The sequence below is a fragment of the Echinops telfairi genome, unplaced genomic scaffold, assembly GCF_000313985.2.
Source record: "Echinops telfairi isolate 266 unplaced genomic scaffold, ASM31398v2 ScPeMD7_3533;HRSCAF=4204_0, whole genome shotgun sequence".
Taxonomy (NCBI): domain Eukaryota; kingdom Metazoa; phylum Chordata; class Mammalia; order Afrosoricida; family Tenrecidae; genus Echinops; species Echinops telfairi.
In genome coordinates, this window is record NW_022107431.1 from 79805323 (window position 1) to 79828427 (window position 23105).

Below are 23105 nucleotides of genomic sequence, written 5' to 3' on the forward strand. Positions count from 1 at the left end.
GCACTGGCTTGGTTAATTGTTTTATAATCTCTAGTCTTTCTTACACTAAATTCCAACAGGGGAGCAGATGCTTTACTATGATGTCCCCGCCTGACTCAGGCTTAGTTTTTTCAGCTCTGTCTAAAATCTTCTCATCTGCCTGATATTCATTCTGCCAGCTTCTCACCCAATTTAAGTGCGTGTAGCTTAGAGGCTTTTCACTACTCTGCTGGTTTTTTTTTTTTTTTTTTGGCTTTCCCTACCTTTGAAAGCAAGGGAGCTTCCTGGGATTGTTTAATAGCCTTGTTTGAAATTTGGAATTTGCTTCCTCTAGTGCTTTATCACCTTTAAACCTTAGGAGGCTGCAGTCTGTCCCCCCCCCTCCCCCCAGGGCACATTGGCTTTGACCTTGAGGTTTCCTTTATAATCAGATGCCTCAGATAACAAATCAATCCCTGCTTCTTCAGTTTTTCCTAACATTTCATCACCTAAATCATGCTCAAAGAGACTTTAGCTTGCTTTTCTAGATTTGAATAGATACAAGACTTCTTACTGCACTGATAATCCTCATTCTCTTCCTCCTGCCAAGGTTTTAAAACCATCTTAACTTGAACCCACAGACACCATGTGGGATACTCTCCCCATCTCTGTGTGCTTTCTTTAAGTTTACAATCACTTTCTCACAGGTCTCTAGATCAAAAGTTCCTTCCTCTCGGAACCATGGATTATACCTTTTTACTACTTTTAGAAAACATTGCATCTTTTTCTTCATTAGTTTTTCACCCTGTCTTTTCAGTAAGTGGATGAGTGTAGTACCATAGGTTTCATGTTTACTTTTACCTTGCCCCATTGTTCTCTATAAAATACTCATTCATTGTTTCCACTATGTATCTGCCAATCCCCACACCGGATCCTTACTTCACAATTTTCTGATTCACTACATTCTGGTGGGGCCGTACAATTGTTACATGGGGTATAACTCAAAAGAATTCTTTTCCAACTGCCCCACATTGGGTACCATTGTGGGGGAAAAGCCAGCCCCCCACAACTAATTGCAGGTTCGATAAGCGCAATTGTACAGTTGAGATATATAAAGATTATAATAAAGTCATAGAGAGCATGAGAGAAGAGAGATTGAAATAATGGAGTCAGACACATTTCGTAGTAGCATGCTCACCTCAGCCATTCTTGGTGGTCCACGTGGAGATGGGAGACTGGAGGGCAGGGGAGAGGGGGAGGAGAAGGAGGACAAGGGGAAAGGGAAAAGGAGAGTGAGGACTGGGGGAGAGATAGAGGGAGAGGACAGGAGGCCAAGGGGGAGCTTTATTGCTAACCAAGGCTTATATATCTTTGGGGGGCATGCAAGCCCACTAATTGCAAGAAAAGACATATGTCACAGGAAGGGCTTGCACTATAGGTTATACAGCAACGAAAGAGGGACAATCTAGGGATATACACACAATAGGAAGAGGAGGGATTGGGAGTATACGTGTGACAAGATGGGTGGAGCCTAGATTCAGGATGGTAGCCTAAGTTTGGATATCACTGAGCGGGTTTGACCTGTTCTCTGAATCTCCATAGAAACCATTATCAGTAGGTTGTAAACTTCACCTACAGGGACCAGACTAATGGTCGCAAGCCTTTAGGGAGAAGTAGCCCATTGTCCTTAAAAGCAGGGAGTGGGCCCCACCTGTGGAGGGTGCAGACAGTTGTCTGGCAATTGACTGCCTTAAGGGAGTATGTCTCTAAGTATCTGACCTCCTACCATATGCTGGCAAATAGCCACTAATGTTTGGCATGTCTTTGGGGGAGACAAAGCTGGGGAAAAGTCTCTTTATAATCCCTTACTGAATCTATGTTTTTCACCTGCCTTTGCTTCACTTAGAGACATCCTAGTTATTTTATGATAGAAAATCTTGATATTTTCTTCATCCTTCCGTATATCCCACTTGAAGAATATCTAAGTAGCAAATTTGACACACTGAACACTAAAGACAGAGCTCATGCATTGTGGGATGAGACAATCAAGAACATAATACACGAAGACATAGCTGAGTCCTAAATAATTAATCACAGCACATCAAATACTATAAACTGAGGAAATTGTAGGAATAAACTATAGTTTTTATTAAATATTTTTAAATATCTATTGCATATTTTCAGGGGCTAATTCATTTTAATTAAAATAATATCCTATTTGTTTTTCCTTTTATATTTAATATATAACTTCTTTTAGGCAATACTAAGCAAAATTTGAAATTCATCTGAAAAATATATTATAAATATGTGCCTTTAGAACAATTTTTTACTGGGGTGGTCTTATATGCTTTTTGAATTATTTTCTAACTTAAAAAAATTCACCCTACTTAAAATGTTTTTCACCTTAAGATATATGCATTATATGTGTATAGTGATTATACATATTTCCTTCATGTTCCTCAAAGAAGAGAGATCATAAAACAATGGAGCACATGATAAACTCTATTGTATATTCCACCCTAATAATTAGAGCCAACCAGAATTTCTTGATGTCCATTATTGACTTACTATTTGCATGTCTTCAACTCTCATTTTTTTCCCTATGAAAAAATTATTTTTCAAGACATCTTTACTTCATTTCTATTTACATGGAATCATGTGTTTTCCCTATGCAAGATACATCCTATGACTATTTCCTGCATCTGAGCTTCTAAACTTCTCAGAGACATTATTTCATCAAATTTTGACCTACTTTATATTTTCCTTTCCATATTTACAAATTATCTCATGAATGATTGTGTAATTTAGTTAATATTAATAAACTCTTGTGCTCCTAATTCCATTTAGGTATTTGAATACATGTCATGGTCAAACTTCGTGACAGACTTACAGTTTCTGTTCACATGCTGGTACCCATGTTCAATTAGTTCTATGACATAAAACAAGTTTTCTTACATGTGGGTTTCTTTATCTGAAAAGGTCGATAGTAATGGCATTGCATAAATATTAATTATTTTGGTTTTTATAAATGTTTAGCACAATTTTTACACAGTCCTTTAAATATTTGCTGTCAAGTCAATTTTGATTCATGGAAATCCCATGTGTGTCAGCCTAGAATTGTCCTCCATCGGGGTTTCAGTGTTGCTATATGTGGAAATAAATTGCCATGCCTCTCTGCCTAGGCATCTGTGGTTGAACCTTACACTGATTAGCAGCTAAGTGCATTAACCATTTGCATCATTCAGAGGATCAGTCTATTGCTCAGAAATTAATAGTTTAATATTATATTGTCTTGTTATGTCTGTCAACTCGTGGTTTTGATATGAATATGAAATATAGTTATACCTTTCCTCAGTACCTGAAAAATCTTTGCTTTCCTCCCTTATTCAGCTAGAAATGTCTTCTCTATAGATACACTCTAAGTCATTATCAGAGGGTCTCAGTGCCCTTGTTGTCAGACACACTCCCTGAACACCAAAATAATGTGCTCGACTAACTTAGGCCTTTTGACAAGGGAACTATTTGCAGTAAGACTTCAACAATTCCTTAGTATAGGAAAAAGCAGATGCCTTAATTCATTCCTTTGTGGTCTTTCTGTAACCCCACAATCGCATCTCTGAATCATTCTCTGGAAGCTCAGCATCACTGTGAACAAGTACATGAAATGTAGCTTTCCATCAGAGAGGCCTTTGTTCTTTAAAATGTATTAATTTTTTTTCAAAATTTCAGAGCTTAAGTTCATCCCTGACAGATGGTTATAAAATGATGAGTGAAAAGCATTAGTAATTTAACATATTTAAGCTACCGTGGAAAATTAGCAAGTTTGCGAAAATTGAAAAACTCATTTCCTAATGTGATTTAGGCAAGGCTGCAAGGATTTTCATTAAATAATGTAAAACAAATTAGAGGAATAAAAATAAAGCTCAGGGACAGTAAACAACATGACATTAAGAAATGATTTTCACAATGCTTTAACTATTTACAAACTGACAACATTTAACTAAACTCCAGAGTTTTAAAACCACAAAAATGTTTCTTGATCACTAGCTAAGTAATTTGAGGTAGCTCTTATTATTAATATTGGTGCTACTTAGAATTTGACCAGTTGTATCTAGAATATAATGAATATTTTATGTGTTTTTAACATTTAAATTAGAAGTGATTAGGAGGTTTTGCATTCCAATAGCTTCTAAGCAAAATGTACTATATTTTCTTCAGCTTTTTCCTCCTTTATTTACTACTAGTTATAAATGCTTATTTGCTAGTGTGGAAACAGATTAGAAATGAGTTACAAAGTACAACATGTCTTCACCTCTTAGTAAAGAATGCTTCATCTTTTAACTGTGACTGGGACCCAGTTCTCAAATGTAAAGTCTTTGTTTTATTTAATTGGGTTACTGACTTCCGATGACCATGTTTTCCTTTCTTACTTGTGTCTTTCTACAGAAAGCCGACCTGGCAGTTGCTCCATTGGCTATTACCTACGTCCGAGAGAAGGTCATCGATTTTTCCAAGCCCTTTATGACACTCGGAATAAGTATTTTGTACCGCAAGCCCAATGGTACAAACCCAGGCGTCTTCTCCTTCCTGAATCCTCTCTCCCCTGATATCTGGATGTATATTCTGCTGGCTTACTTGGGTGTCAGTTGTGTGCTCTTTGTCATAGCCAGGTAACATGCTCACTTTTGTGATTTTTTTGGCAATTGTTACCTCGTTTTTCTAACTAATAATTGTCAAAAGTCACAATGAATTTTCCTTTTCCTTTTCTTTTATTTCCCAAGGGGCGATGGAAGGGTAATGACGTTTTAAGAGACACATCACTTATTACAATGCACCTGCTGCCTTTGGGGGCAGTAAGCATGCTGGTTGTGTCAGGAAGCTATATGTGTGCTAGGGCCTGGTATCCTTAAGTAGAATCTCAACAAACAAACATACAAATCACCATAGAATATGAATTATTTCCATTTCTCAAGATTCATGTTAAATCTAACATCAGAATACGATGTGTTTCATCCCCGAATAAGCAACGCACTTGTGAGAAAACCCAAGTAATGAAAATTAAAAGAAGACCTTATTTTTATTTATTTATTTTTTGTATTGCGATTGTTTGAAATGAACTGTTTGTCACTGAAGACTCCAAGTCCATTTCAGCCTTACTTTTCCTCCTTTTTTTTTTTTGTATAAGCCACTCAGACCAATATTTAGGTTTGAGGGCTAAGGAATATCTGGAGGGAAGATCTTATTTTTGAAAGAAGCAGTGTAAAAAGACTACCTTAGCTTTCCACTTAGCATTTATAACTGTTTTCAGAAGAAATATATCTCCACACAAAACTGCTTTATTTCCGCTTTTCATGCTTTCAAATCAGAAACTCAAATACCTACTTTAAAAATAGTTTTATATTTCTATACTTAAATCTTAAATCTATGCTAAAGTCCAGCTTATGTTGATTTTTAAATTTTTATTCTTTCTCTGAAGTTAGAACTTTATGATCATTTTTCATATATGCTTACCTCGCTATTCAATATTCAACAGATAGGTACATTTTTAAATATAATTTACTTTATTTTTACCCTATTTGCCTCAGGATTAATTTGCATTTTATTCCCTTGCAGGTCTTGAACTCATGATATACTTTTAATTTTTATATTCTGTCACATATCTAGAAAACAGCTCTGAATCCAAAATTAATTTGAATTCTACATATAATTTTTCATGTTGGTAAAATGCTGATCATTTATGCCTACCTCTATATTTTACGCCATATGCACACTTAAATGTGAGTTTTATATCAGCTTCACTTCAGAGATTCATCTGACAAATATATTGATAAGTATTTTTGTTCTTTCTTGAATTACTCTCTTTTTAAATCAAATCATGTATTTTTCCTATTAAAAAGATTCACTTTATGCACTTAAACGATGAAAGAAATCAAATATACTGTTGTAAATTTATACGTAAATATTTTGGAAATTTATAATTTTCTGCTAATGGTTCAGCATTCATTCTTAAGTCTTTAAGACAACTGTCAGTTGTCTCTGCTTAAAAAGTAGTAGTGGAATCATATAATCATATAGCATTTGAAAGATATATGTTTACAGACCAAAACAAACCAATGACCAAAAATATCCTCTTTGTTATTGAGTCAATTCTGCTCACAGTAACACTCTAGGGCAAAGTAGAACTGCTCCTTTAGGTTGCCTAGACTGTCCATCATTATGAGAACAGTCTTTCACCACAGAAGGAGTGGCTGGTGGGTTTGACCTGCAAGGTTGGCAGCCCAGGAGTAATCCACTACTAGATTCTGTTTAATGTCTTACTTTAAGTTTGCAGTTCTCCGGTACATTGGAGTGCTAAGCTCTTAATCTTTTCACTCCAGCTTCCAGCTCGTTTTCTGTGAATAGGTTTTTTAGCATCTTTGGATTAATCATATCTATTTTAGAAATTTGTCAGTTTTATTGATATATTGGCATATCATACAACAGTTTTAACATTAAAAAGAGTTGTGCAATAATCACTTCAATCAATTTTAGAACATTTTCTTCTTCTCTATCCCCATTGTTATTAGCCCCTGCTTACCCCCAGTGCAACATAACGCATTTGCTTTATATATTCAGGATATGTGTTCTAGATTTTAAGCTCAAGTAACCTATTGTAAAAGACATTGTGTCCTGCCTATAGAATGCATTAAAAAAAAATCCTACAAAATATAAGGAAAACAATCTTCCTTGATGCCCACAAGTGCAACTACTCCTTCTTAATCAAATCAACACAAGTTCCTAGAAGCAACTGATCCTGAGGCAATCGTGAGGCAGTAATATGGCATCTATCATGCTGAGTTAACTGACATGGTAGTATCCCTAGAAATCTTAATCAAAGATGGGATTCCCCCACCTCACTGCCTCCAAATTTATATTATAATTTAGAAAACTTAGCAATATTTTGCATGTAAACCTTCTGAAATGAGATTCAAAGTAAATACAGAAATATCTGGATTGTTTCATAGCTTAATATCTGGAATATTTTATAGCTAAAAGTATTCTTGTAAATAGTAATATGTACTTAGCTACCTTTCAAGATGTTTTGGTAACTTTCACTTTGATATTTATATAATTATGGAGTCCTGTACTGATTATACACAAAAGAAATATATCCACATTATTCTGTTTGAGATAATAAAATTAGCTGCAGGTGTCATTTTTAACATGTCTTTAAATTTGAGGATGTCCATATTCTATTTTTGTCCTCAGTTAATACATGAATGGATTTGAAGATAATACTACTTCAGCTACCTAGTGAACAACTTAAACACAAATTTTCCCATTTACTTCTAAGAATTGAGTGTAAAAATCTCCATGTGTAAGCAAATTAATAAATAGCATAATAAATAAAAATGCTACATGCCCTTATCCTAAGTAATTACTAATATTAATGATTTCTAGTGAGTTAACACATAGCATAAGAATAATATATGTATTATCTTATGCTACTTAAATTCTACATATTAAATACTAAGCATTATTTTAAAACTGATTGTTAAATTTAAGAAAGAAATGCACACAGATACATAAAGTTAACCATGGATTAAAATTTCTTGAATTAAACTTATTTTAATTCTAAACTAAACCTTTAAAATTAAATGAATTTGGATAAACCAAATCTACCCTGATATGATCTTGAACTTCTATTACTATGACAGTAATCCAGGGTGTGCAAAGACAAACAAAAAGCCCAATTTAAAACAGGAGAGCTCAAACACATTTTTAATTTAAGTTAAATGGAAGTTTTTATTAGAACTCAAAATGAAATGTAGATTTCATTTTACATATTAGTAAAAATTACTTCTTTTGTCATATAGGGATCACTGATAAGTTCATTAATATAATACTTTTATTAAAATTAGTTTATTTCCTTGGTATTGTATACATTATTTATATACATAGGGATTACAGAGAAATGACAAATATCATTAAAATTTGTAAATATGAGCTTCAGTTACATCAAAATTAATAAGAACAAATTCTAAAACAATTACCAAACCAAAACCGAATTTTTGAAAGATATCAGATTAAATGTTAGGCAATTTGTATTATTTTCATATGAATTAAAATAATTGACCTGAAAATGAAAAGTCACAAAATCATTTAATAATTATTCACTTTTACTGTTACATATGTTGCCCCTATTTGATACCTTTTCTTTTATTCTGTTATTGTAAGATACAAGTTATTCTCTTGTATATTTCTATATACCAAGTCACATCTTCAATTTGTTTCTACTTTAGTTTATTGCATTAATTAGTCAATTAGTCAGGTATTTATTGAACCATTTCTATAAGTACTAGATGATTAGGATATGATAAATTAGTTTATATATCTCATCTGTTCAATTGATTTATTTAGCAGATATCTATTGGTCATCCATACTGTGCCAAGAACTTTAACCAGATGCTAAAATTTATGAACAAATATGACTATGTTCTTTTCATTAAGCTCTCAGGCTGTGTAATTACTTCCGATTCTAAATTCTTACTTCCCTTGAATGTAATGTATAGCCATATATAATAGTTACCCTAAAATTCTTAGGCATATAATGTTTTAAATACATTTTACTAAAAATTGACTTGGAGAATATATAATGTTTCACTAAAGAGAAACATATACTTCTAACAGAAAATAAAAACAAAAATCATCAAACAGAGGTTAGTTTCTATGTGAACATCACATTTGGCCCGCGTTGGCTATCTGTTCTGTGATAGTAGTAACAATATTGATGCTATATTAATTAAGAACTGATACAATTTTTGAGAATTTGTGTTCTTTTACATTGGATTTATACTTAAATTTTTCTCTAGTCCCTTCATTTTCCCTCTCTCCCGTATTTTAAATGAAAAAAAACTAACCTAACCAATCTTTAACAAATTTTCTGTATTTGCTTAGATAATATTAAGGGATGGACGCTGTTGTTTTCTTAGTACGGATTTATAGTATGTAACCTCATATAATAAGTTGCACTTTTTGTATAGCGTAATGACACAATTAGCATGCTTATATGAATCACTGACAACCCATATTTGAAGAATAAGGACGGGCCTGGGATATGGAATTCTAGACATAGAATAGCTGTATCCCAGGCATCTGAAGAGTAGCTCTTGGCTGATAAATGGTTAGGCAGAAATCTTGTCCACTAGAAAATGATTATAACAATTTTATCCATGATATGGTTTTATGACTTTTATGGTCAGGGGGTTCTTGTGGGAAGTAAGGTACAATCTTAGCAAATGATTTTTCTTTAGCCATATTACCTCCCAAAGATTTTTGTTTTCTTTCTAGTTTAGTTTTCTTTGACGGGTATAGTTCTATAGAAATAGTTGATAGTCAAATGAAAAGCCTGGTTCGAGCGCTTACCCTTTATGTTGATGAGAGGTATTTTCACCTTGCTTCAAATATTTCTTTTATTAAACAGCAGAACTGGTAAGATTCCACTTATAAAATGAACTGCGTTAATTTCCATAGAGCCTTGGGTTAAATAAAAAATCATAAAGGTCTGTCTCCAGGAGAGCCAGAGCTGTTCTAAGAACCAGTTGGTGAATATTGATTAGGGTCCTTAGCGATTTGCTATACATGAATAAATAACGGAAACAGAAAAGAATGGTGTATATATATTTTCCTCCAACAGGATTGATCGAACAGTAAGAACTATGAACTAAGCAAAATAATTTTGCATAGTTATTATAAGACTGTCATTTCAAATTAAATACAAATTCTGGCTATGCAAAAATGACACAATACCAAGCTGTGTAGTATTATTAAATGTCTACTTCTAGACATTATTAAATCAGAAAAAAAATTTAACGGTCAAATCCAGATTGAAAACAAGTCAATCAATATGACACACATGGACTACTTAGCAAAAATAGCCAATCAGAGACTACTTAGTGTTAAATGAACAGCTTTCAGTTTTCTACATTAGAAAAGAAAGTACAAGGATTTCTTGTGTGTTTTGTGTGTTGGATTATTTGCATGAGCTTTATGATATTCGAATATTATATACTGGATTCAGCAAGAGGAGACAACCTAGTTAGAACCTGTACAAGTATGGTTAATTACAGTGACTACCAGCACTGTCTTGATATATGTTTTGATTTTGACATATATTGAATTTTGTGGTCATAAAATTAAAGGATATTATCTTCTGGAGAGATCTTATATTTAAAAAAATAAGATAAAGATATTCTAAATATATTGTTTTTGTTGTTTAAATGGTTTAACTGAGTTTAGAAAGCCATGTCCAAAGTACTTGCATTAGCACCTTTGATCTTGACTCTTGAGTAATGTGCAAAAGTCTTTATATTCCTGTCGCAATGATGGGTGTCATTTAATGTATGGTGAAGGGCAGCAATGAATTGTCATGCACTGGGAAACGGATAACTGTTTTGATGGGATGTTCAGTGATAAGCCAATCTGTTGTCAAGAAGACCACTGTGAAATTGAAATGAAATGCCAGTGTGTTGGGTGTCTTCTAACCAACCTGCTTCATCTTTTACTCAAAAAAATCATTTAAATTTTACCATTTCATTACATGATTTCATATGTATATAAATTTGATATTTTAATGTGCTCTTACTTGGGTAAATTGCACAAAATCCCGTTTTGTTTTATTCTTCTTAACCAGTTCTTTTCCAAAATTTACTGAAAATTTGCTCTTAGATGGGCACAGTTTTGTTAATATGCCTTTCATACTTAAGCAACTGATTATTAAAATTAATTCAATTAATACTTCCCTAGTCCCCCAAAATTATACTTACAATTGAGTAAAATGTTCATGACTTTTTAGGCCGGAGATGAAGCTTTGTCCATATTCAGCAATATGCATTTTTTCTCTCAAATATTTTTGGGTAAATCTAATATAAAATAATTCACTTTATATATTTTATGGGTCCAGTAATGTTCTTGGTCACAAATAAACAAACAAAAAAAATCATTAACACAAACTAATTTTTAGTTTGTATCTTTAATGGGACCAATTCAATTGAAGCTAAGTTAAATAATTAAGGCCAAAATGTTCTCCAGCTATTTTATCTGCCTAAAATAAAGAAAATAATTCCAATTGTCAGGAGAGAATAAACATATATTCTACTTTTTCAGTGTTAATATTATGTTAGACATTTATGGGAATAACATATTTGAAAAAAATTAGAGTGTGAGAAAGGCAATTTTAAATAAAATGCTTTATAATTTTCTATAATTCGAATATCATCACATGCTTGTTTGTATTTTCTTTGAAGGATAATTGTGTTTGGGTGTACTTTGGGAGTTTCTACGTCTCAGTTTAATTTTGTTTGTGAAACTATTTGTTTCTTTTTATGGTAGGAAAAAATTGGTATAAATGAAAAAGCAAATGTTTGATATTTAGTACAATTTTTGCATAACATACAAATCTTATTTGACTGCATTTTCTTGCCTCTATAAGCAAATTCAATTTAAAAAAACTAGGAGCAAAATGATTGCTTCACTCTCTAGTCATATTAAATATATTCACTTAATAATTATTTCGGCCAATAAGTTTCTGAAGATTACCTTAATCATACGCTGATTGGTTTCAATTTAGACACTATAATGTCAAGAACAGTAAATCACAGAAATAATTAACTGTGTTAAGGTCACTTTTGGAAACATGAGAATACTGAAGATTTGAATTTAATTACTTACTAACTTAAGAGATTTTCTACCAAAACACCGCATAATTTTGTTCTTAATGAATCCTTTATGGATTTTGTTACACACATAAACTTAAATGTATACTGTACTCATATGCATATATGTGTATCTCCTACTAGAAACTTGTAATCTTACAGGAAATTCTTTTCTTTTTTAATTGAAATATTTGGGAAAGGAAAGATGTAGTGATTCATTCAGCAATATCCACCTTATTTGTTATGTAACTTTGAACAACTAATTTCATTTTTCCTAAGTGATGTCCTTATTCTTTTGTTTTTTGACTTCGATTTCTTGGTAGCTGCTCTATTCAGCACTTCAGTCTACTGTGAATTGCTTGTTCAGCCACTCGCTGTGTTAATTCACAAAACAAAACTCTGCTTCTGTTTATCCACTGCCATTAGGAAGGGAGTCCTCATGGACTTTTTAGAATGTTTAACCTCCAAGCTGAAAATTATCTCAGGAAAATTAGACATCTTCTATATTCTTTTAGCATTTTTTGTGTGAAATACTTTATAAAACCTAGTTATGTGAGGCCAACATTTTTTTATAGACTTTGCACCTGAACGTACAGTTTAAAAATTGTACTTAGTTACAGTACCTTCAAAAACTAGAGAAATAGATCCTCTTTTTCATTTAATTTAAAGAAAGCGCTAAATTAGTAGCATTGTAAAAAAAAAATAAGGCTCTCCTTTTAGTACAGATTCTTTGTGTGATGATTGTGGAAGGATGTTCTTTATGTGTCATTTTGAGGGGTTTGAGCTTGTCAATATGTATGGGGCACTGTCAAAGGTGCGGGAAGAGAAAGCTAATATGTAAAGGAAGCTTTAAAAGGTTTCCAGAAAATGGAATTAAAAGATGATGGACTTTTCCCACAAATTTTTAAAAGACCCTTCATATATATTGCATGAGCCGTTGAGATTGATGTGGTACTTTTGTTCTTTATTTACTCTATTTTGTATTGTTTGATTTGTGGAAAGAGTTGATAGATATTCCTTCCTCTAACCCTGCAGAAAATGAGCTTTTTAGCGGTACCTCTTTGTTTAATGCTAATATGATTACATTTTTTTACATTCTATGTATTTTCTAATTAGAAAGGTTTTTCTGAGGAAAATGAGTGAGAAACAAACAGACTAAACTAAGGAAGTTATATCATCTTAATTAGCCAATGTTAAGAAGTGCATCTCTGTCTTCTGAGCTGCAAAAAGGAAAGCTTAAAAAATATGAATTGAATCTTGAGACAGGGACGATTGCAAGCCATACACATGAAAACTTACCTTATAAACCTATCCTATGGAAATGCTAGCCCTCTACATCTGAAAATTAATAGCAGCAAGTATAAATGAATAGAAGAACATAGTGCATATATCTGGAGAATAAAGTTGTTATTCCTATAATTTAGATGTTTTTGGAATAACTCATGGATGTGGGAGAAATGTCAACATCAAATAGAATGTGTGAGTAGTAATTTGTGACTCTAGTTCTTCATGCAATGTAAAATAATCCACTTTCTCCAAATAATTAATGAGTAGGAGATATAGTGTCATCAACCAATGTAACTTCATTCATTAAAGCATATCACAACACCTTAATTGCTTTAATTTTTCACATTTCATTGCATAATCACATCACTCTAGTTAAGCTGTTTTCATATCAATCCTGTTGGTTTTTGCTTTTTATTTAAAGGAATAATATATATCATATCTTTCCCAAATTATAATAATAATTTAAATATATGTATATATATGATATTTGGATAAAAAGAACTAGGTAGTATCTGTTTTGATTATAACCACAATTGGGAGAACAAACAATGTAAGCCATATTCTATTGAACACCAGAACCTATTGCATTAAATATTTTTAGTTAACCTTCTCATAATGAGAGACACCTTGAAATTGGGCAATTATCTGTAAAATATATGTCAAATTTGTTCCTAGCGTGAGGTCCAAAACACAAGCTTACATAACCTATAACAAAATTACTAACTACTAACAAAACTATGAATTTAGTACTTATAAACATTTTAATCAAATATAGTGATTATTTCTATTTTTTTAGTGTGCATCTTATTTAAATATACTTTTAATTTCAGAACATTTTAATTCATTTAATGGATGACCTGCCCCCTCCAAGCTTGGATATTATATAGCTTTCTATATTTCTGTCATTCTCTATAAAGCACATTTAATCCTAAAGTAGCTACGTTAAGACATTTTCTGTTTGAAGCAGCCCTGTCCTATCTGATGCCACATCAGCAGACAAGAAGGAAGGAATACAATATAACATATTTTCCTATCAAATTGATGAACTTAATATTTGAAGCAAAGGTGAAATTATGGGTTAAATGTTACTGGCATGATAAATATTATAAACAGAATAGGGCTACAACTGTCATCTAAGTTGGTTCAGAATATGCACCTGTATATTATTTTAACATAATAAAACTAGGTAAGTGTTTCCCTGCTTCCCTTACTACTGTTTCTATTGACAAGGGGTGGTTGTGGGGAGGTGTGTTTCAATATAAGTTTAGACACTTGCTACACTGAAGATATGTTTTGGCAACTGATATTTAAATAATGTATAAATACAATTTATTTGGCAACTGAGAATTCTACTTATATATGGAGATTCAAAAAGTTGATTTTCATGCAGGCAAATGTAGTTCATGTAAAAATTTTCAGATTAGATTTCCATTTTGAGCTAGAACTTCAAAAATTTCATTGGGAATATAGTAATAGAAATAATGTTTAATACTTCTATCTACTAAACATTTAAAATACTTACCTTAATAGTTGATAATTCATAATTTTAGTTAAATACAAAAATACCAAGTGCTTTCCAAACATTTCAGTTGTTCTATTATTAAATTGCATATACAGTGTGTACACATTATTTACATATCAAATATTTTATTATTTTATTTGGTATGTAATATAGGAGACCAAATATTATTACGATTTGTGAAAACTTATTATTAAATTTAATTTTATAGTTAAAAATCCAATGAGGAGAAAAATGAAATTCATTTACCTTGCATGAAATTTGGTATTTTTTGTAATCTAGTTATTATTCTCAGATTAAGTAAATAAATTAAAATGTGTAAGGGATGGTAGAAACTCAAATGCTTTCTATCATATTCTAGCTTTTCCATAATTTAATGAGTGTCCTTTTTTTATAAAGCATATATATTGTTTTCTTTTTCTATTATTAGAATATACATGACAGTCTGACCAGTCTGACCTGAGGACAGTGCACCTTAGACCTTTTAATTTTAGATTTATTACTTTAAAAATTATTAGCAAGAATGTTTTAAGCCTACCATTTGCTTCAGATTTGTTAAATCTTCAGAGAGCTTTCCAGGAAATGTGAATTATGCTCTCTTGTTTTAAAGCTACTTTGAATATTTTTTATTTCACTTCCAAATATACAACTATGATGGTAAGAAACAAATTTATAGCAAATTTATAAACAAATTTATAGCAAAAATATATAGCTTCTCAGACAGTGTTAGCATGGAGCCATTTTCCTTAGAAGTCTCTATTTAAAGCCACTCTTAATTTAATTTGATTGGATAATTTATTATTTTGAGTGTAGGATTACAATTTTCCCTTTTTGCCATAAGATTTCTACAATTAAGTTTATATTTTATAGCATCTCAAAAATAATGAATTTTCCTCAGAAATCTTAAAATAGTCAATATGTAATTATAATTTGGATTTCTTACAGCAATGAAAAATTCTTATTTGAGCCCATCACAAGTAAGTTACACTGTACTATTATGATATTTCTTAAAAGAAAGACAGGTCACGAGGATTTTATATCAGCCTTTTGATGAAGCTAATTAACTTTATAGACACGTACTTTCTTAAATTTCAAACTTAAATTATTGCTACAAATTGGAGTCCGAAAACAATTCTAAACTTTGAACAATTTTAATATCTGAATGTTTTAGTTACATATATTGATAATTAATATATTGAGATTTAGTTTTCTTCAATATTCTATGTTAAATTTGATATTTTAAGTTTATTGTTATTAATCAATTATAAATCAATGGATTTGAGGATTGTTAACATTTCATTGGGCCCTTCTAATCTATTTCTATCTACTAAATGTTACATTAATAGCATATTATGAAACCATTCATATAGTAATAATCCTTATATCTGGTCACTTTTTGGTAATAAAGCTGCCAATTAAGCTATGTCAAGATTAATTAATAAACAAAGCAAGCATGCTATTTTTAATAAGGCAGCATGTTATGTTCCTAGGTATAATGGTATTTGTTTAGTAACCTGCCTGTGGCAGAGAGGAGCCCTCATGGTTTGTGGTTCCGAGTTGGGCTGTGACTCTCAAGGCCAGCTGTTGGAAACCACGAGCTGTTTGTTCCTTTGAGAAAGATGAGGTTTTCTACTCCTATTAAGTGTAGGAGTGGAAAGCCTCAGAAACCTACAGGGGAAGTTCTCCCTTGTATTACAGGGCCCAGATGAGTCACAGACAACGCGACGACGATGCTTTTGATGGCAGGGAGAGAGGCTTTGGACGGTAATATTTGCCAACTTTCATGGTGAATACAGGCCTGTGAAGTGAGAGTAAGACGTGCCTCCAGCTTGCCAGGAATACAACGATAGGTTCCAATGACGGGAGAAGCGTAGGATCATAAGATGAATAGAAGCTAGCCCACATGGAATGCATTTTGTGAATGAAGCATGGTATGTGGAAGACAACGCCAAGGTTGTAAAGGCTTGACAGCAAAAACCTAGAGTTGGGTTTTCTTAAGGCATTTACAACCTGTGAAGTGATTCTAAAAGAAAATTAAATGCCAACTTTAAAGTCAGCATGAATCCATAGCCATTAAATCAATTCCAGCTCATAGTGACGCTATACAGAGTTCCTTAGGCAGTACATCTTTATAGCAGCACATAACCTCGTATTTCTCTCACAAATCAGCTGATGGGTTTAAACCACCTACCTTGCAGTTAGCAACCCAAGGCTGACCCGCTAATGCCACCAGGCCAACAAAAATGCCAACTCTAGTGACTTTTATGTAAGTTTGATACTATACAATTAGCATACCTTTTTTTGAGATTAACTGCATTGTAAAATATATATGAAACAGAAAAAAATACCTCAAGGAAAACAACTATTTGCCAAATTAATGAAAACGTTTTATAGCTATGAGTGTTTCTGAATTATTGATCCTTTATCACTTCAGTCAACGAGCCCTGGTGACATAGTGCATTGTGTGTTGGGTTGCTAACCCCAGGTCAGTAGTTTGAAACCACCAGCAGCTCTAAGGGAGAAAGGTGAGTCTACTCCTGTAAAGAGTTACAGTTCCGCAAATCCACAGGGGCAGTTGTACACTATTCTGTAGTCACTATGAGTTGAAATCATCTTGAGAACTGTGCTTTTGAATTTTTGATCACTATAATAACATTTTTAGAGATGGGCATGCCCATCTCTAGACAACTGGACATACCTTGCAGAGGGGTAGTGGGGAGATGAGCCACTTAGGATACAGTATAGCAATAATGAAACCCACAACCTTCCTCTAGTTCTTAAACGCTTCCTCCCCCCAACTACCAGGACCCCAATTCTGCCTTGCAGACCTGGTTAGACCAGATGATGCACAGCGGTACAGATGGGAATTGGAAATGCAGGGAATCTAGGACAGATGAACCTCTCAGGACCAGGGGTGACAGTGGCGATACCAGGAGGGAAGGGGGGTGTAGAAAGGGGGAATTGATCACAGGGAGCTACATATAACCTCCTCTCTGGGGGACGGGCAGCAGAGGGGTGGGTGAAGGGAGAGGCAGGCCAGTGTAATATAAGATACAATAATAATTTATAAATTATCAAGGGTGCATGGGGGAGAGGGGAGGAGGAAGGGAGGGGGAGGGGAAAGGAAAATGAGCTGATTCCGGGAACCCAAGAGGAAAGCGAATTTTGGGAATAATGAGGGCAACAAATGTATAGACGTGCTTTACACAATTGATCTATGTATTGTGATGAATTGTATGAGCCCCAATAAATTGATTTAAATTTTTTTTTAAATCAACTCATTATATGGAAAACTTTTAAACACGAAGTAGTGTTCCCTACCTATAATTTTTATATAAAACTTAACAGAGGAATACACTTTGCTAAGATCATTTAGTAACATATAAAATCAATATTTGTTCTCTCAAGGGTCAGAGATAGGTTGAGTCCATATTATGTGGACTAGATCTCCTGTGTGTAATAGCAAAGTGTAAATAGCAAGGGGGAAACCAACACAGTTGTTAAAGGACAGTACGGAGGAATCTACCCTGTTTCCTCGAAAATAAGACAGTGTCTTATATTAACTTTTGCTCCCAAAGATGTGCTAGGTCTTATATTCAGGGGATGTCTTATTTTTCCATTAAAAAGAATACGGTACACATTTATTGTTTTATTAAAAGAGACCTTGCACTTCCTGTCTGCTCTGGCAGCGCTGTGGCCAACAGTGAGCTGCGTGGCATCACCCGCCTCTATGGTCCAGAGTCCAGAGTTTTGGTAGTTTCGGGGGGCCTTATTTTCGGGATGGTCTTATTTTTTGGGGGATGCCTTATATTTCAGTGAGAGGCAAAACTGTAAGTAGGTCTTATTTTCGGGGGATGTCTTACTTTCTGGGAAACAGGATAGCGTCTTCTTTCTTCTTGCTCCATTATCCTTAGAAGGAGGCTTTATCCTCATAACTGCAGGATGGCCACCTCAGCTCTAGGCACCCTTTCTGTGCCCCAGGCAGCTGGAAGGGAAAAAGGTGAAGGGTAAAAGTCAAAAGGCTTTGGTTTTTCAATCCAAAAGGACATGCTTCCCCTATCTAATTTATTGGCTAGAATTGCTTTCCATTGATCCCTAGTTGCAAGAGAGCCTGCAGTAGTCTGTTTTTAAACTCTGAATTTACTGCCACTTCAGAGTGTAAGTAAGTGATATGTTATTGGGTATGTAATTGGCAAAGCCTAGTAGAGAAACTAATGATTGTGAACGGATTCACACATGAAATTTCCACAATTGAAATGGATCTCAAATTACTATAATAATTTGTTTCCAGTGTCCATTTCTGGAACTTTGTTACCCACTCTCAGGCTGCCTGACTTTAAGCAGGCTGACCACTCTCTTTTTATTTATCATTTTAAAGCATTTTTCTCTTTAAAACAGACTAGTGAAGCTTGTCACAGTAAATGAAAAGTAAGTGTAAATATTTCATATTTAAGCCATCTCTTTCTGCTTGCTTTCTGGTTCAAATCTATATTCCTGAGATAGGAGGTCACCAAATTGTTTCTGTGTAAGAAACATGAATTGCTACTCTCATATTCGTTTAAATGATGCTATCAGAACTATACAATTGCAATACTTTCAAAACCACTTGGATTTATTTTGAATGTGGACTATTCCAATGCATCAATGCTTTTCACTAATTTTCTAAGAGAAAATAAAGAATTGCATCAAGGAAAATATTTAATGTGGCGCCCATCATGATGTAAATGCCACTTAAACATATGAGGGGGCTTCACAAGTTCATGGATAATTTCTGTTGTCTTTAACTCCCTATTCAATGAAAATTGTCAAGCTCCTTAAGAGTTAAACATATTTTAAGGCAGATTTTACAGAACAGAAGACACTGATTTGTTTTTAAAGGTAGAGGACAAAACAAATAAGAATAACACCCAAAACAAAACAAAACAAAAAACTGTAGTGAGTTCTATGATCAATTAATGTCATGAAAGCTCTTTACAGGAACTTTCTCTTAGTGTTTCACTATTACACATATGAAATGACCTGAGAAACCTTTCAATAAGTAACATAAGCATGTTTGTGCGCCAAAGTTGTGCAACATTGTTGTAATGTTTAAATTCGATTTTTTCTCATCATTTAAATTACATATAGATGAAATCACCTGCAAAATGATTAAGCTAGCATTTGTGTTCATGATTTCTTGTAGTTATGAGTGCACATCTTATTGATGTACATAGAAATATTTAAATGATAATTTATGATTTTATGGTAATTATATATTATCATATATTAACTAATACATCACATGTTTTGTTTTCATAATATAATTACTTCATTTCCAAATACTCTCCTTAAAAGAGTGAATGTAGTAAAGGTGCAATATTTAAATTTTCTTATTGAAATTTAATTATTTATATTTAAAATTGTCTGGTCTTAAAATACCCTGATGTTGCTTGTTTTAGACTTAAAAATAAATCAAACTTAGCAACTCAAATATCAGAAGACTTTCATCGAATATTCAAGAAAACATTTTCCTCCATGCATTAAACGTCTTATAAAAACAATTAGTTAATTGTAAAACAAAGAAACCTGATTTGGAAAAATGATGCATTTAGCACACAAGCACTCTTTTCATGCTTGCAATTTATTATTTCATAGCAAGGATATGGTTTGAATAAAATGTAGCTTTATTAAATACGTATATATTAAATGATGAAATCATTTATAAAAGAGTTGGTAATTTTTTCTGTACTTTATAAGATTTAGATATTTTCTTTTAGGTCTTATTTCTTTAGCTTGCGACACACATTCTAAAAAGAGGATAGCAAAGTGGTCCCTTTTTAAAATGTTTATTTATATATTAAAGAATGTAAAATAATAATTATTAATAGTCTAATGCTATATAGAATATAATTGCCATGTGTACAAAAAACCCCAACTTAGTTTCACATTCAACATGTAAATAAACTTAGAGTCCACAGCTAGACTATTGTGCTAACAAAATAACCCATCTAGGGAATTACTAGCTCTTTTGACCGACATGATTCTCCTCGACTTGTCCTATGCAATTTGGACAGGAAGTGATTTTGGATAGCTCATGTTAAAATAAATGCAATTATCAAAGGATTATATGGACCATCTTGGAAGGCATCCACTCATTTTAATCATTTGTTAGAACCTTCTAGCACTTCTTATTCATACTCATTTTAGTTAAGGGTAAGGGAGAGTGTTATTTATGAAGCTTTTATATTATATATTTTCTTTGGAATAGGTTAAGATTTAACCATGTCAGCTATTCTTTTTTTCAAAGCTAGATCAAGAATTGATATTTTTAAAACTTTGAAGGTGTATCTTTGTTTTAGATTGTGAATAAATGATAATATGATCCACCTGTTACAATATATGAGCATTGTTTATAATTTCTGGAAATTTTATAAATGAGATAGAGTTCTAAAATAATACACAACTTATTTTAAGTATTTGATTATTTCATAGGCTCTAAATTATTCCAACTTCATCTGTCATCTAACTTTCTATCCATCCATCAACTTATTAATAATTACTAATATAAATTCATGTGGAACATTTATATTCTAATATATCTCTCTTTCATAATTCCTAATTATATTTATTAGAGAATACCCGACACTGGCTGTACCCAAAATATTTCTGAAATAAAAAAGAAATTCATTGTGTTTGATGAAGTATAAAAGTATTATATATAGAATAACATTGTTGTAGGTGAATATTCTAGATGAGAAAAAAAATGACTAACCAATAAAATAAGAGTAATTTAATGTCCTTAACTCAAATATAAATTCAAATATGCATTATGTCATTGTGCACTCAAAAATGCACACAGTATTTCTTCAAAAAATCCAAAATGATTTTATTGGGAGATGCTAAAAAGTGTGCTTTTATCAATTTTGACTCATATTTTTAAAGAATTTGTATGAAGTGGTTTCCTATGAAATCTTGCTGTTTTGTATTTTAATCATAAAGCAAGGTCTTGTGTGTGTGTGTGTGTGTGTGTGTGTGTGTGTGTGATATTTTATGAGCCTCAGGGAAAATGTATCATCTCTAGAAATTTAAATCTTAGTCTCCAATCTCTCTCTTTCTCGCACACACACACACACACATACACACACACACACACACACAGAGACACTCTTGCCTGTTGTTTTTTTCCGCAGTACTCACTCATCCCAGAATACTCACGCTTCCCTCCACAGACAATATGGAGAAGAAATGCAAACTTGATATGTGCAATATAGATGGAATAAATTAAAATTTAATTTCATAAAGTAGTCATAAATTACTTCATCCAGAGATATTACTCTAAAAGGAATGGGAGGTGCAGCAACTCTGCAAACCGACACAATGTATGTATGCTAGAGGTGCAACAAGTTAGAAAGCACTGGTATTCCAGTGTAGATCATTGCCTGTAGAAACTGTTAGTTTACTAAGCTGTCAACTTTCTATCTAAAGATTAGATGCCAGACCACAACAAAACAACAATCCCATCTGCAGCTTCTGGCTCTATTAACAGCATGTTACCTACCTGATGCTTGATTTACTAGCCTAGTTACTAGGCCCTAGTATTTATTAGTTAATAGTAGTCCACATAGGAAGTGGTAATACAGCAAACACCATATTGCATTTGGCTGTTACTTTTCTCATTTATTATTTCAAAAGCACAAGCATACTTTTTGAATAGTCAACAGATTTTGAACACAGGCACACATGACTAAATTCCCTTAAGGGGAGCTAAGAGATTGCCAGAGATTTACAGTGTTAAGGCAGTATGCTTCCTTCATACAATTCTGAGATACATCAGTATATGAAATTTTGAAAGCAGAAGTATAGATAAAAGTATCAAGAATATGAGACTATATTAAAAAGTGTAACTCAGATACACAACATTTTTAAAAAACAAAAAAAATCTGTTATTTTTATATTAGCATATTACAAAGTTTTTGAATTTAAATAAATAGGCCGTATTAGATTGTGAATATGAAAATTTTCTGTTATTTCAATACATTAAGACATTTAGGAAATGTTATTTCAATCCATTATGACACTGAGGGAAATTGAGTTGTAAATTTAAAAACAATAAACATGCACGTACCATTTCAAGTCAAACCAACTTCTATAGAACTCTAGGGCCTTGTCCGAAACACAACTGTAACCTAAGGCCTTACCTGAAGGAATGTAAGTCAGAAGGAAGGGCTCTCTGTGTCATCCTTGAGTGAACCAGGAGTGTGAACTCCGTGAAGTGCACTGTAGAATTCAGGCACAACTTGCTCGCTGCTGTTGAGAAGGTTTCTCAAATAAGCCAACCCCAAGCACAGAGGGAGCCACAGGAGGTTCATTGTTGTGGTCCATTGGGCTTTCACAACTGATTTTCAGAAGTAAATCTCAAGACCTTTCTTAGTGTGAAAATGCCACTGAACCCTGTTCAACGTCCTAGTACCACGCAAGCCTCCATGGACAGACGGGTGGTAAATGCCCTTGTGAGTCACTGGTTGAGGAGAATGGAACCCAGGAGACTTCTTGCTCACCCTGGAAGGAGCCCTAATGGTGCAGGGGTTGTGGGTCGGGCTGTGATTCTGTAAGTTAGCAGTTGGAGTCCACCAAGCCCTCCCCAGAGAACCACAGGGTTCTCCAGTCCT

The 23105-nt window shown here is 33.1% G+C and overlaps 1 protein-coding gene across 1 annotated transcript in view; it reads left to right on the plus strand.

Moving 5' to 3' along the window:
- GRIK2 (glutamate ionotropic receptor kainate type subunit 2) overlaps positions 1 to 23105 on the plus strand; it is a 754527-nt gene that overhangs the window by 576806 nt on the left and 154616 nt on the right. Inside the window, exon 11 of the mRNA XM_004710894.2 lies at positions 4405 to 4628. Within this exon, the coding sequence (XP_004710951.1) occupies positions 4405 to 4628 (224 nt within the window). The remainder of the gene's footprint in view (positions 1 to 4404; positions 4629 to 23105) is intronic.